Source organism: Corvus cornix, chromosome 1 (assembly GCF_000738735.6).
Source record: "Corvus cornix cornix isolate S_Up_H32 chromosome 1, ASM73873v5, whole genome shotgun sequence".
In the NCBI taxonomy this organism is placed as follows: domain Eukaryota; kingdom Metazoa; phylum Chordata; class Aves; order Passeriformes; family Corvidae; genus Corvus; species Corvus cornix.
Window position 1 is genome coordinate 107386577 of NC_046332.1, and position 12719 is coordinate 107399295.

At 45.2% G+C, this 12719-nt stretch overlaps 1 protein-coding gene across 1 annotated transcript; it reads right to left on the reverse strand.

The window, feature by feature from the left end:
* Positions 1 to 9173: 9173 nt before the first annotated feature.
* Positions 9174 to 10058, reverse strand: LOC120410656 (pre-mRNA-splicing factor 38A-like). The gene is given in 2 exon segments (XM_039558910.1): positions 9174 to 9995; positions 9997 to 10058. Coding segments are annotated over 2 exon segments (879 nt in total). The 3' UTR covers positions 9174 to 9178.
* Between the last annotated feature and the right edge of the window lie 2661 nt (positions 10059 to 12719).

The window sequence follows — 12719 nt, forward strand, 5'->3', positions numbered from 1 at the left end:
AGGCACAAGAATTAATTTCTGGGCATGGGGCAGCGATATGGGATACACATCATAAAGTCACCCCAAGACAGGTTTTATTATTTTGTGTGTGTGGTAAGCACTTAGAAAAGGTATAAAAACCATACCTGAACTGTAGCAGTTCAGAACACAGTGTAACGCAATAGTAGATCCATATAACAGGCAACAGGATCATTAAAGGGCATAACTGTAGGATGACACTGCTTTACAGAATATCCTTGATATATCCGAAATTGTTGGAAGAGTTCATTACAGCTTCATTAAAGAAAGCCAATCAGTTATTCCCACTTGCTTTTCAAAATCTGTTGAAACCGTCACAGCAGCATTTGGCACGGTATTGTCAAAATGAAAATGTTGAAATCATAATTTAAATATTTATGCAGAAACATGAGTCACAGCTGTACTACCTTACAATAGAAACAAAGATAACATCAGCATGCAGGCAGCTCACTTACACACTGTAGATCAGCACTGCCAAACTAGTTTGCACTAAATGTGTGGTACTAAACACTTATGAGGAAAGATGGTGAGGTCTTTCATAATAAAATTTTAAAAACTAAGTGGTGTGGTAATTCCTATTTACAGATATTCCCTTAAGATTGTTAATATTATGAATTTTCACCTAAAAGTCAGGAAGCACCAGTGCTAAGGTTACACACACACTTAATAGTCCATACCCATTAAAGTATAATTAATAATTTCTTTCTCTCAGTGGGTATTTCATTTTGGACACTGCCTAGACTTTGAAATGACTGATGTTCCATAGTGAAGAAAATGGGCGTATATAAGATCCGTGGATCTCTTGTTTCTCTTTTATTTTGAAGATAGAGGTTTTGTAGAGCATAAGACATGGGACTGAAATTACACTGAGCTACAACCTTTGCATACACACCTCCAAGGTACCTCTCTCTCGCTCTCTTCTGGCACTGTAAACAACACAGACATGTTCAGAAGGCTGCTAACAGTTGCTGGATTATTATTTTGGGTCTGCTTATCTACTCCATCACTCTGTCTGGACTTGGTGTCAGTAAAAGCATTCCTGTTTCAGAACAGGAACAAGGAGCTGGGGTTTCTCCATCTGTCCTCTCACCCTGTTACTGTAGCGAGATGATGTGTGGCAGTCTTAGGGCATATGGAATCACACACAGATGCCAGGCAACATCCTACTTTCAAAGCACGGTTTCAGACCATGTACTCCTTTATTCACCTATAAAGTGTGTCCCTTCTCTTGATGGTCAGATATGTAACTCCAGCCCAAAAGAAACACTATATGGAGGGATGAGCTAAACAAGAGTTCTGCCAAAGTCCACACATTGAGTGGTTGTTGGGTTTCAGGGTAGCATCTTGTAGGGGTTTTGACAGGTCTGGTTTACATCATGTCAAGAACAGAGTACTGCTTCTGGAAAACAGTATTTGGGAGAGAAAATATAAGTGTTTGATGCACTGCATTTATATGAATTCAAACACTTCTGCTCACTCCCAGGCTCAGTGCTGAAGCCAGGCCCACACTGCAGCCCCTGGCCAGCAGAGAGCTGTGCTGCCCATGGCCAGAAGGATGCTCTGGGCATGGTTGATGATGTGGTGCCTGCACACACTACACATAATGGCACCGCTCTGCTCTCACTGGCTTCATGGGCACTGGGGTGGGGACTGGTCTAAAACCTCTGTACTAGCACCACAAAACTGCTCTACTGTTACCTGTTTCTCTGCATTTAGAAAGGCTTTTGCAGAGCTCACCTTGGCATCTTGGGCCTGAACTAGACCAGGCTGTTATCAGAGCAATTTCAACAGCTCATTTTTCAGGGCAAGTCACATAATGCTTCTAATTTAAACAAATTAGAACAAATACAGTCTATTAAAACTAATCTTTCTTCTGTGAAGACAAACTTCCAAATAATGCAGGAAAAGAATTAATGGTGATAGTTTACAAAAGCCCCCAGTGGCAGAATCCCTTCATTTTGGGTCTATGCACAGGTAAGATTGATTGACTCCTCAGTCCCCCTTGTCCTTACACTGAGCTTGAGTAGCGTCCCACATCTTTGGAAATTTTCCAAAGAACAAAAAATAGATTTGTCACCACTGCCATTTTCTTACCAGAGCAGATGTTAAGGAAATGTGGTCCTGGTAAATATGAAAATACTGTTTGATCAGTCAAGTAACTACATCCCTGGCCCCATGTGTGGGGCTTGTCATTTAGCAATGCATATTTCATACACAGAAGTCATTAGCATAGATAGTTACTATGTTACTATGTTCATTTTCAACAAGCCTATATTTGTTTGGCTCCTTTGACATTTTCATCCTTTGCTAGTGCCACCTGGGTTAACATTAAGTTAATGCCACAAGTGACTTGAAATAGTAAATTATTGTGCAATTTATAAACAACCATAATATAAACAAAACAGAACAAAAAATATCCACATGGTAATGGTAAGTTCTGCTTTGAATCTGGAGCTTTTGACTGATTGAAAGTTTAAAGCACAAATTGCATTTTCTGAACAGAGGAGCTTTCTTAATCACATTTTGCCTTTGCTGAAAAGTACCATCTGTTTATAATTTAAGAAAATACACTTGTTGACTGTGTTAATTTATCAAGAAAGCTCAATTCATTTATAATTAAAGGCACTCTCTTGGCAGTTTGACAAACAGAAGCCCTTTGTTTATTCACAAAAGAAGCCATGTGCAGGCAGCACACTCAGTCTTGCTCTCTTACCCTCGTGCATCACATACCCAAGCAGATTCTTGCTGCCAATTAAATCTGGGCCATCTTTTTGGGCATGAGGATGTGGAGTGAGATTACACTTTGTCCCTGCGTACGTCCTTGTTGGATGGATACGGAGGAGTGTTTAACACCATCATCAGCAGGTGGGCAAACACCACTGGCTTTCTGTCAGCACCCTGTGGCTGGATCAGTCAGGCAACAACCTGGCATCATTCTGGATCCCATTCAGTCACCTTCCTCCATTCACTTCTCTTCATTCACTGACTGTTTTGATATGGGCACACCCTGTTTAAGTGACTCAAAATAAGACTAACAGCAGGGCAGCTGGCCCTAAACTTGTGCCCAGTGGGCAGCACAAGCTGGTACTTTGGGGGGCATTTCAGGGACTTTGAGGAATTATTTTGGACCTTCAAAGGCAGCAAAGCTCTGTGTTTGCAGTAGGACTGAATAATCCACCTGGGGTCACACTAGGATTCTTTTGTTCAGGGCTGTGACTCTCAAACAGCAGGACCTAAACAGATACGTATAGTCTGATCAAAGACCAAGTCCTTAACAAGGATGGCAGCCACAGGCAGCTCCCACTCAGCCACTCACACCATGTCAGCTTTGCCCAGGTGACATTTAGAGACCTGCCAGGATCTTCAACAAAAATAAAACTAATTTAAAAATCCAGAGTACTGCAATTTCTCAGGTTTATCAAATTTATCAAATAAATTGTGTAAAGGAAGTGGACTTAAAGCACTACAAAAGTTTTAATTAAAGTTTATTTCAGTATGTAAAAGGAAACCATGAACTTTTATAATTAAATCTTGGAAAAAGGAATTTAATGAAAATGCCAGTGCGTAAATTGCATTAATTGTGTAAAGCTACTCAACGTGGCTTTCTCTGCTGCTTTGCTGATAGAGTAGGAAGGAGAAGGATGAAAACACCATGCCAAAACCTCTCTGCACAAGAGTGGATATTAGTCAATTCAAATTCTTTCCTGTTTAATAGAATGCATTAGCTTAACTTTCAGAGGGAGGAAAGTAATATTCTCAGCGGTGAAAAACAGCTGGGTATCATTAATGGCTTCAAAGTGGAGGTGGTGCTTTCATCACTTCCATTTCACTTCCTCCTCCCTTCTGCCTCCCTTTTCAGAGCCATAGCTTTATTTTCCCTGTTCTCACTTAACTGACTCCCAATTACAGCTTTCTGGCAAAATGAAGCTGAATTTTTGGAGGTTTCCTTCTATATCTTGTCAAGCAATGCACTGATGCTTAATGTTCAACAGATTTTCTTTTCCTCTGGGTTACGTTTCTTTCTGTTGTCTGAACCACCTCACAAAAAATGTGAGAGGAGCTCTCCTACATCACGTGTGCTCAAATCCCCTCACGCCTAACTCCTCCACAAGTGGAGCTGTAACTTTGATATCAAAAGGACAGACAACATTTATTATGTTCCCTCTTTTTCCAAACACCACTCTTGTCTCCACAATGGTGGCTGCAGCATCCTGCTCTGGAGAGCCCTTGTTCTCCCCTTGCCCTGCCCCAAAGTCACAGCTGGAGCAGAAGGCAGGCTGTGTGCTGGCCTGGCTCTGACACATCCAAGCTGTCAAAGCTGCACAACTTGCAAAATAACTTGATTTTTGAGGTACCTACAAGAAGGTGGTGGCCACACACATTACAATTTCACTAAATACTTGTTTTTCTGCAGGTGCACTCTGGCCTTGACCTGGACTAAATACCAGTGGTCACTGTGCAGGTGTCACCCCTTGGCCTAAGGTGGCAGAAGTGGTCTGGCACTGCCCCAGGAAGCACAAAGGCTGCCACCTGAGCAAGGGTCTGACATACATATTTATTAGGCTTAAACACTCCTGGTGTGTGGTATGTCCCTGATGAGGCAGGCAGGAGCTGGGGATGGGGGGATAGTGGTGCCCTGGCTGTTTCCCTCTGATGCTCAGGGGGATAGCAGCTGGAGTGTTGCACTGGATTTATTTACAGACACTGCAGGGAAAGGGAAGAAGCAGCTCCACATTTAACACACTGAGTTTAACAATCCATCTTTAATACTTCCTATTTACTGCATACTTCCTACAAGACCTGCATCATTTATTTCTAGGCAAAGAGCCTGACTTAATGCAAGTAGCTCTGCGTTGAGGTAACCTCCCATCCGTCTCTCCCCTGGAGCTGTGGGAGGAGAGGGCAGCTGTGACAGGGTGGGTGGTCACCATATGCAGCTTCTGCAGGGACCAGGGCACTCTGAGAGCTGCCCTCCAGCCCAGAGCCCTTCTTCCTTGCAGGCAATCATGCAAACTAAAGAATCATCAGAAAAAAACCCCAGCAAATCCAAGGAGAAATTTTCCTCCTCTTACCCCAATTTCTTTTTCTTCCTTTCTGTGATCCACTGGCAGGAGGAAGGACAAATAGAAATGGTTTTTATGTGGCCTAGTCTTTCTCTCTACTGCTTTTTTGTGCTTGTCTTTGCAGATAGAGAAATTTTTATGGTTTCTGAGAAATAAGAAAGGGAAAGGCTCAGCCTTTTGCAGCAGCTGCTGCTTGTTGCTCTCCCCAGGAAGGAGCTGTTGCCAAGCAAAGAGGAATTTCTTTGAGGCGGTAGCTGAAGACCAGATTTTGCAGGATTAGCTCCAGTCAGACACAAAGTGCCATCATTGAGCATACATCTGGAAAAGGTCACAAAGCAGAGGAATTGCCAGCCTGTCTCTATTTGTTCCCTCTGATGGTCAGGATCCAGTGTTATCTGGGTATTACTGTACCCCACGTTATATTAAAGATGAACTTCCCTGTTCTTCCATATTCCTTCACCTGATACATGCTTTTCTCCTGATTACTGCTCATTCCTCTGGCAACAGGAGACCCTGCTGCTCTTTGTTTTATGCATTAGGAAAAGCCCTGGTGGCACTCCTGGATGATCAATAAATGAGTCACAGCCTGTGGCATTTAATTATTTACAGCTGTGCCCCAAACAGGTTTCAGTGATACAGTTGTAGTTCTGTGGTGGAAGGTAAAGCTCTTAATTAATATATTGATCATCCCAGAGGGATAGGGGTGGGTGTTTTTCACTGCCAACCTTTTAATTGGTGAGGAAAGTCATGAAATCTCAGCACTGCCCCAGGGATGGTGCATTTAGCAAATGAGATAGGTGCATATCCTAAGGAGCACAGGCAGGATAAAGGGTTTATTCCCTTCCTCCAGGGGACTGCAGCTGGTTTCTCAGCCATTGATTTTTTGCTTTTCCACTTTCTCCCTCCTTAGGGATCGCTCTTCCACCTAATGGGATTGCCACTGTTAACTTTAATTATTTTAATACAGGTTTCTCAGTGGAAATCTCTTGTGGATTAAAAATATCAATTGCATGTATGCTTATGTATATATGTATATATTTAAGGCTTCTAGTTTTCACCTCTTCTCAAGCTTCAAGAAGAAGATAAAAATAATTCTATTTTTCAAATCATGTAGTGTTTGAGTTGTTGGACTTGGCAGCATGTTTATGTCCTCTAACTGGACTTTGGAAGACAGGTCTCAGATAGAAGGTCTGTTGGGTTTCAAGGGATTATCTTCTCGTTATGTATCTTTTCTTTTTCTCTGTGATGTAGAGTAGCGTGAGTAGGTCAGGATTATTCTACTTGAAGTTAATTATTTTTCCATTGCCTCCCTTTGTGAAGTGTTGAAAGAGAATCTTACAGTGTTTCATACACTTGTAATATGTCAAATAGCTGATTTTTTTTATTCCCTTTTAAAATTAAATGGTATTTTCTGCTTTTTAGGATTTGATCTGTAACAAAATGAATCATTGAAAAGTTGTAGTTCGATTTTTTTTTTTCTATTGGGGGCACAGAAAATTGAAAACAGCAGTTCATTATTAGAATGCGAGAAGTCAAAAAATTATTCTAAAATCAAAATGTGAGTAGGTGGATGAATATGTAAAATACTTGCAATTATTGTGCTTTCCAGACTGCATGGTGGGACTTGTATTATTTATATTCTGTCACAAATCTATTACCTATTAACTGTGATGAGCGATCAGCTCCAGATTAAATTCTGAGCCAGTGTACTTTTCTTTGAGTGCTCATTTTAGTTTCAAAATAACCTTCATTCTCTTCCTGCTTTTCCTGATAGGGCTAATGAGCGGCACTTGTACAAAATACCCCAAAGGCAGTTAAAACCCCCGAATTTAATTGCTGGTTAGAAAAAACTTTTTCTGAGAACATTTCTATTCCAAGCCCTGAACAGTCATTTGAAATCACCCAAATGATGTTTATGTAGCTGGAGGGGTTTTCAGCCACTGAGAGCTGGCAGAAGGGGGTTTTACCCCTCACATGCTGACACAACAAAGCCCGGAGGTCAATGCTGAAACCCCTCTGGAAGGTGGCACTCAGTGCCCATCACACAATGAAAATGGGGTAGAGCTCCTCACCCAAAAGGGGCTGTATCCTTCTGTTGCTGTTAAGCAGGCACACAGGCAAAGAAGAAAGAGAGGGGACTCTCTGTATGTGTTCCACACAGATCTATTCTGGTGAAAAGACAGGGACAAAGAAGCCAATTCGTAGGAGGGTCCAGGGATCTTATACTGGGTACAGAATAGGTGGGGAGAGGGATCTCAGCCAATGGATAGAGACAAGCAGGTGGGATTGACAGGAGGGGAACCAATGGGAACAACACATAGGAGGGACTTAGGGAAGGATCCAATGGGGTGTCAAGGAACAAGGAACTTTCTAGAACTAATACATATTAAAGAAGGGAAATGAATATACATAACTTCATACATAAAACAGGGAGGGGAAAACATTAACTAATCATGAGAAAACATGCAAAAGACAGAACAAGGGACTCATGGGTTCTCACCATGACTGCAAAGTTACATGCTAAACTTGGGTTGCTGACCACCACAGTTGGTTGTCTTGAGTTCTCCTCAGGAAAAAGAGTGGCTGGAGTCAGCTGCACTGCCACACATAGCTGCTTCAGGATAAATATTTTGTACTGAGCAGTTCATTGGGTCTATACATGTCTTTGGGGTTTGCTCAGATCTTCTTTGCTTATGAATAACTAAATTTACTTCTAAACAACTTCTTTGCTTATTTTCAAACACTGAAACTTCATTGGAGAAAGTGAGAATAAGTGAGGAAGTTTTGGGGATGTGGGCACATGCCTAGGTGTTGACTGGGCCATGGTTAAACCTGATGAAATGTTTACCCCAGTAGTTACCAAGACTATGAACTGGGATCAGGAGAAGGCAGGATGTTCTCTCCTTATTTTCCTCACTTGTTGGAGCAGTATGGCAGTGCCCAAGTGTGACTGATAGGTAAAGCTTTGTAAAGGGAAGGCCTGGTAAAATCATGGCTCCAGCCTGTTAGTTAGCCTAAGTAGAAATGGACTGTGGGAGAATGACTCAGCTAGGATAGAGGAAGTGAGGCATGCTGCGTGAATGCCTCATGCCCGCACTGTGGTGTATGGTGGTTGGTTAAATTGGGTTTGTTGTGCCTTAAAACTATGTGAACTAACAACTGACGAATGGCATAAAAAGGCCAGGTTTTTGTAAATAAGGTTCCTCCTTTGCTCTTGCCTGGGGACTCCTTGCTGCTCCATATCCTTACACCCAAGGACATCTTTTTTCTCCTTCCCATGACTAAACGTGCTGGTTTGAAAGTAAACCAGTGGATGTGAGAGATTTCAGGTCAGTGTTACAATATAATAGAATTACTGTTGCAGTGCTTGGTTTGGTTTAGCAAGCCGCAGCCTTCTCAGGAAGTGCTGTGAGGCTGGTTAGGACAGAGCGGCAGTTCCGCTCTTCCGTAGTCCTTCCGGATGGCCCCGCATACCTGCTCCCTCTAGCTGTTGGCCCCACAACACAGTAACAGGAAAGGAGGTGAGAAGGGTCCTTCCATGTAGGCCTCAGAGGAACCTTTATTGCACGATGACAAGCTGATTCCCAGAGGCAGAGAGACCTGGTGGTCAGGGAGCAGGGGGGTTTTCTCAGGGCCCAGGGGCAGTACGTGGGCGGAGTTGGGGTACAGGAACCAACAGGGAGAGCCCGAGGGAGTGGCCAGGGCTAGAGGCAGGGGAAAGGGTGGGGAACAATGTGAAAGGCATAGATTTAAAATGTGAATCAGTGGGAAATACAACACCACAAATTACAATAAATGCAATGATACAGAAAAACTGGTTTAAACCCACAGAGTCAGAGTACAGCCTGGCACCCTGCTGGTCAGGGTGAGGGTGGTGGTGGCAGTCCAGTTAAACAGTGGTTGCAGTCCTGGTGAAGTGATGGTTGCAGTCTTGTTGAAAGCAGTGGTCCTGTGGAAGGTGTGATCCTCCTGTGGAAGTTCAGGTCCTCCTTTGGGTCTGTCCAGTGGTGGTGGTGTCCCAAGTCTCCAAAGCACCCAGATGATATATGGTCAGATTCAGGTAGGAAGGTCCAGTACCTTCCCCAGGGTAGGGAATGTCACAATGGAATGTGTCTGTGACTACGGTGATGCGCTGGAGATTTAGATCTTGATCTCTGGCACCTGTCCCGGGATCTGCTCTGGTGCCATCTTGGGCTTTTGCTATGATGCCTCTCCTGGCACAGTGAGGGCCTTCTTCTCTTTCGAGAGCAGCTGTGCCTTCTTGGAGACCTGCTCCGGCTCTGCCTGTACTGCACTACTGGAGATCTGCAGAGTTTTTCCAGGTCTCTGTACCCTCTTCTGTGGTGGTCAGGAGACGGGATTCGTTTCAGCTTTTTATCTTCCTCTTCCTCCTCCTCCTCACTAGATTCTACATCATCCATGTCTTCTTCCAGAGCACTAACACGAGGCTCGAGTTGCTCAGCTCCTTCCAGAACGTACCATTTCTGCAGTCGAGGCAGGATGATATGACATACACGTTCCTCATGGAGCAGCTCGTCAATAAATTCGTCCACATGCATCAGCTCAAATTCCCCATTTCTGTTCGGACATTTTATTTTCCGATAGTCATCGTACAGTGGTTCCAGGTACTTGTAGCAGTCGATGGCAGTGCCTGTCAATCTCATGTACAGCCCTCCAAGCATTCGAATGTACTTGAAGTCCTCATTCTTTATGAATTGCATGATGATGTCCTTCTCAGGCTGGATCTGCAGCAGCTTCAGTGTCAGGCACAAGAAGGGCGTGGGTTTAATGTTCCCTCCATAGACGGCCCCCACGTATTTCAGCTCCATGGCCGTGTCCACCACCAGCTCAGCTGTGAGGCCAAAACACTCCTCCTTCCAGTACTCGGACTCGTAGATGCGGGTGCGGATGATCCACCAGGTACTGCGGGTTGGTGCCGTGGATGCTGTGCGCGTCCTTCACCGTGTGGTTGGCCATGACAGGTGCTGGACAGCCCCGCTCGCAGCTCCAAACTCAGCTCTCCTCAGTTCCCCTTCCGTGAAGAGCTGTGCCACCTTCTGCCTCCTCCTTGTCAGTTGCTGTGCAGGCCAGTTTGGTCTTGGGTTTCCTTTTCTGAACAGGGGTGACTGCTACCCGCTTAGGCTGTCCTGGCTCAGTGATGGTTTGCGTGGACACAGTGCCTGTTTCGTTTTCTTTTCCCTATATCTCAGCTGGTTTGAAGGTAAACCAGCGGGAGAAATGGTGGTCAGGGCGGTGGTTGCAGTCCTAGTGAAGCGATGATTGCAGTCCTGTCAAAAGCAGTGGTCCTCTTGTGGAAGGTCTGGCCCTCCTCTGGATCTGTTCAGTGGTGGTTGCTCCAAGTCCCCAAAGTGCCCAGATTATATATGGTCAGATTCAGGCAGGAAGGTTCAGTATCTCCCCCCGGGCAAGGAACTTCACAATGTAATGATGTAATCCTATGAGTCATAGGATATTTTAGGTACTCCTTGATGGCCTAGGTCGCTACAGCTGCCCATTGGGGCCTTTGAGCCATTATGGGCCATTGGCAGAGATAAGCCCCTTAGGCCGGGTGTAGCTGTCACAGTTGAATACATTTGTGAAGACAAAGAAACACTGCCCTGCCGCAGGGTTTGATCTTTCCCTTATCTGACACCCGGCTTGCAGCCTGGGGGGTCGGGTGTGCCCCGGGCAGCTGTTGCAAGCCACCCACCATTAAGTGTTCATCAGGAATAATGCAGTGGGGCTAGAATTCAGAGTTTAGTTACATCCCACCCTTGTAACCCAGCACACTAAACAATAGATTAAGTGCAAAGAGTGGAAACAGAAGCGACAAGACTGCCCACCAGAGGTTTTAGTAGCTCTGTTGCCAGAAAATCCTGTGCAGTGGCCACGGGCACAAGACTTGCTGTGTGGCTTTTGCACAGCACAGGGGTCACTCCTGGCTGCTGAGACCTAGGGAGCTGCTGAGCAGGGCTGACCCTGGTGGCACTTCCCCCTGCCTGGCACCAGTGTCCAGTCATCCTACAGGCTTCAGCAGGCTGAGGAGAGCAGGTTGTGGGGGTATGTGTATATCCCATTTCACCATTTGCTTCAGGTGTGTTGGCAAAGCAGAGTTGAGGGCTGCTGGTGGGAGGATGATGATGGTCTGGTTACTGAAATGAAGAAGCTGTCAATCCCTCGCTCCAGTCACCCTTTCTGCCTGACATGGACCTCCCACAACAGTAGTGCACACAGGATTTACCCTCCTCCTGCCCAGGCACGAGCCTCAAACAATGCTACAAATTCTGCATTTATTGGACAATAGTTCTATTCTTATATTAACTTGCACAGGGAAAATTTTTGCTTCTTGTGTTCCTAGTAAATGCAACTCAGAAGGAGTTTTATTTTGATTTTAAGAGGAGGAAAGTTATTGGCTTTTCAGCCTGGAGAAGAGAAGGAGCCGGGACACGTTAGTGTGGCATTCCAGTAACTTTAGGTGGTTTATGAAAAGGAGGGGGAGTGTCAGAGACTGAAATATTTTATTTTATGACTTAAACATTTTCTTAAAGGACTTTTAAAACTGTATTACAAAAGCTGCAGAGAAGACTACCACACCCTGAATGGGGCCCTGAGGCCTGACACTGCTCGATGATGAAGATAAGATAAAGTAACAAATTCAGGGCTGGGGACATTCACAAAGCACAAGCTTAACACCTCCAAGGTGGGGAGACCACAGCCCCAGGGCTATCAGCTGCCAGGCTTGCACAGACCCTTGAACCAAAGGGTGGAGGGAGGAGAGGCTCTGGCTATCTTGGAAAAGCCTGTGGTGAGAGGTGCAGTGACTGCCCGTCCTCCCCTGTGCAGAGGAGCCCAGCTGAGGGGTCCTCACCGGGGAGGGGAAGCTTATCCACAGCAGAAGGGGGTGACATGGCCCATCACAGGGGCCCCCCTCAAAGGGGTCCCCAGACCCTGCACCAGAGCACCAGAGATGGTGCAACAGACCCTCAGTGTTGCAAGGGACAGTGTCAAGCCGGCCCCTGCAAGGGAGACACGTGGGCGTTCCCACCTGGCCCGCAGCGTGTATTAATCCACGGGATTCTGCTCTCTTTGGCGTGTGGCAGCGTGGCCACGGCAGCGATGGGGGACCCTCACCACCAGCAGACCAGATGGAGGGGAGCAACGAGATGTCATTGGGACCCTTGGATGGGTGCTATGCTTCCACCTAACCCCTGTCACCTCTCCCTGGCCCCCAACCCCCCCCACACACTTCTTTTTCCTATTTCTTTCTCTCTTTCTTTTCTCTTCCCTTCTCTTTGCCTCTCTACTATTAAATAAAATACATCCATGTTTTGGCAACAACATCTAAGGTTGTTTGGTTTTAATCTCATTTCTGGGAATATTTTGAACCTTCTAAGTTCTTTCCGGTTTATGCTCAGAGACTTAGCTTGCTTTGCTTTCCTGGGTCTAAACCAGATTGCAACAGGGAAGAACTTCTTATATGGGGACAGAGTGACAGGACAAGGGGCAATGGTTTTAAAGTGAAAAAAGGCAGGTTTAGATCAGATCTTAGCAAGAAATTCTTTACTGTGAGGGTGGTGAGGCCCTGGCACAGGTTGCCCAGGGAAGCTGTGGGTACACCATCCCTGGAATGTGTTCAAG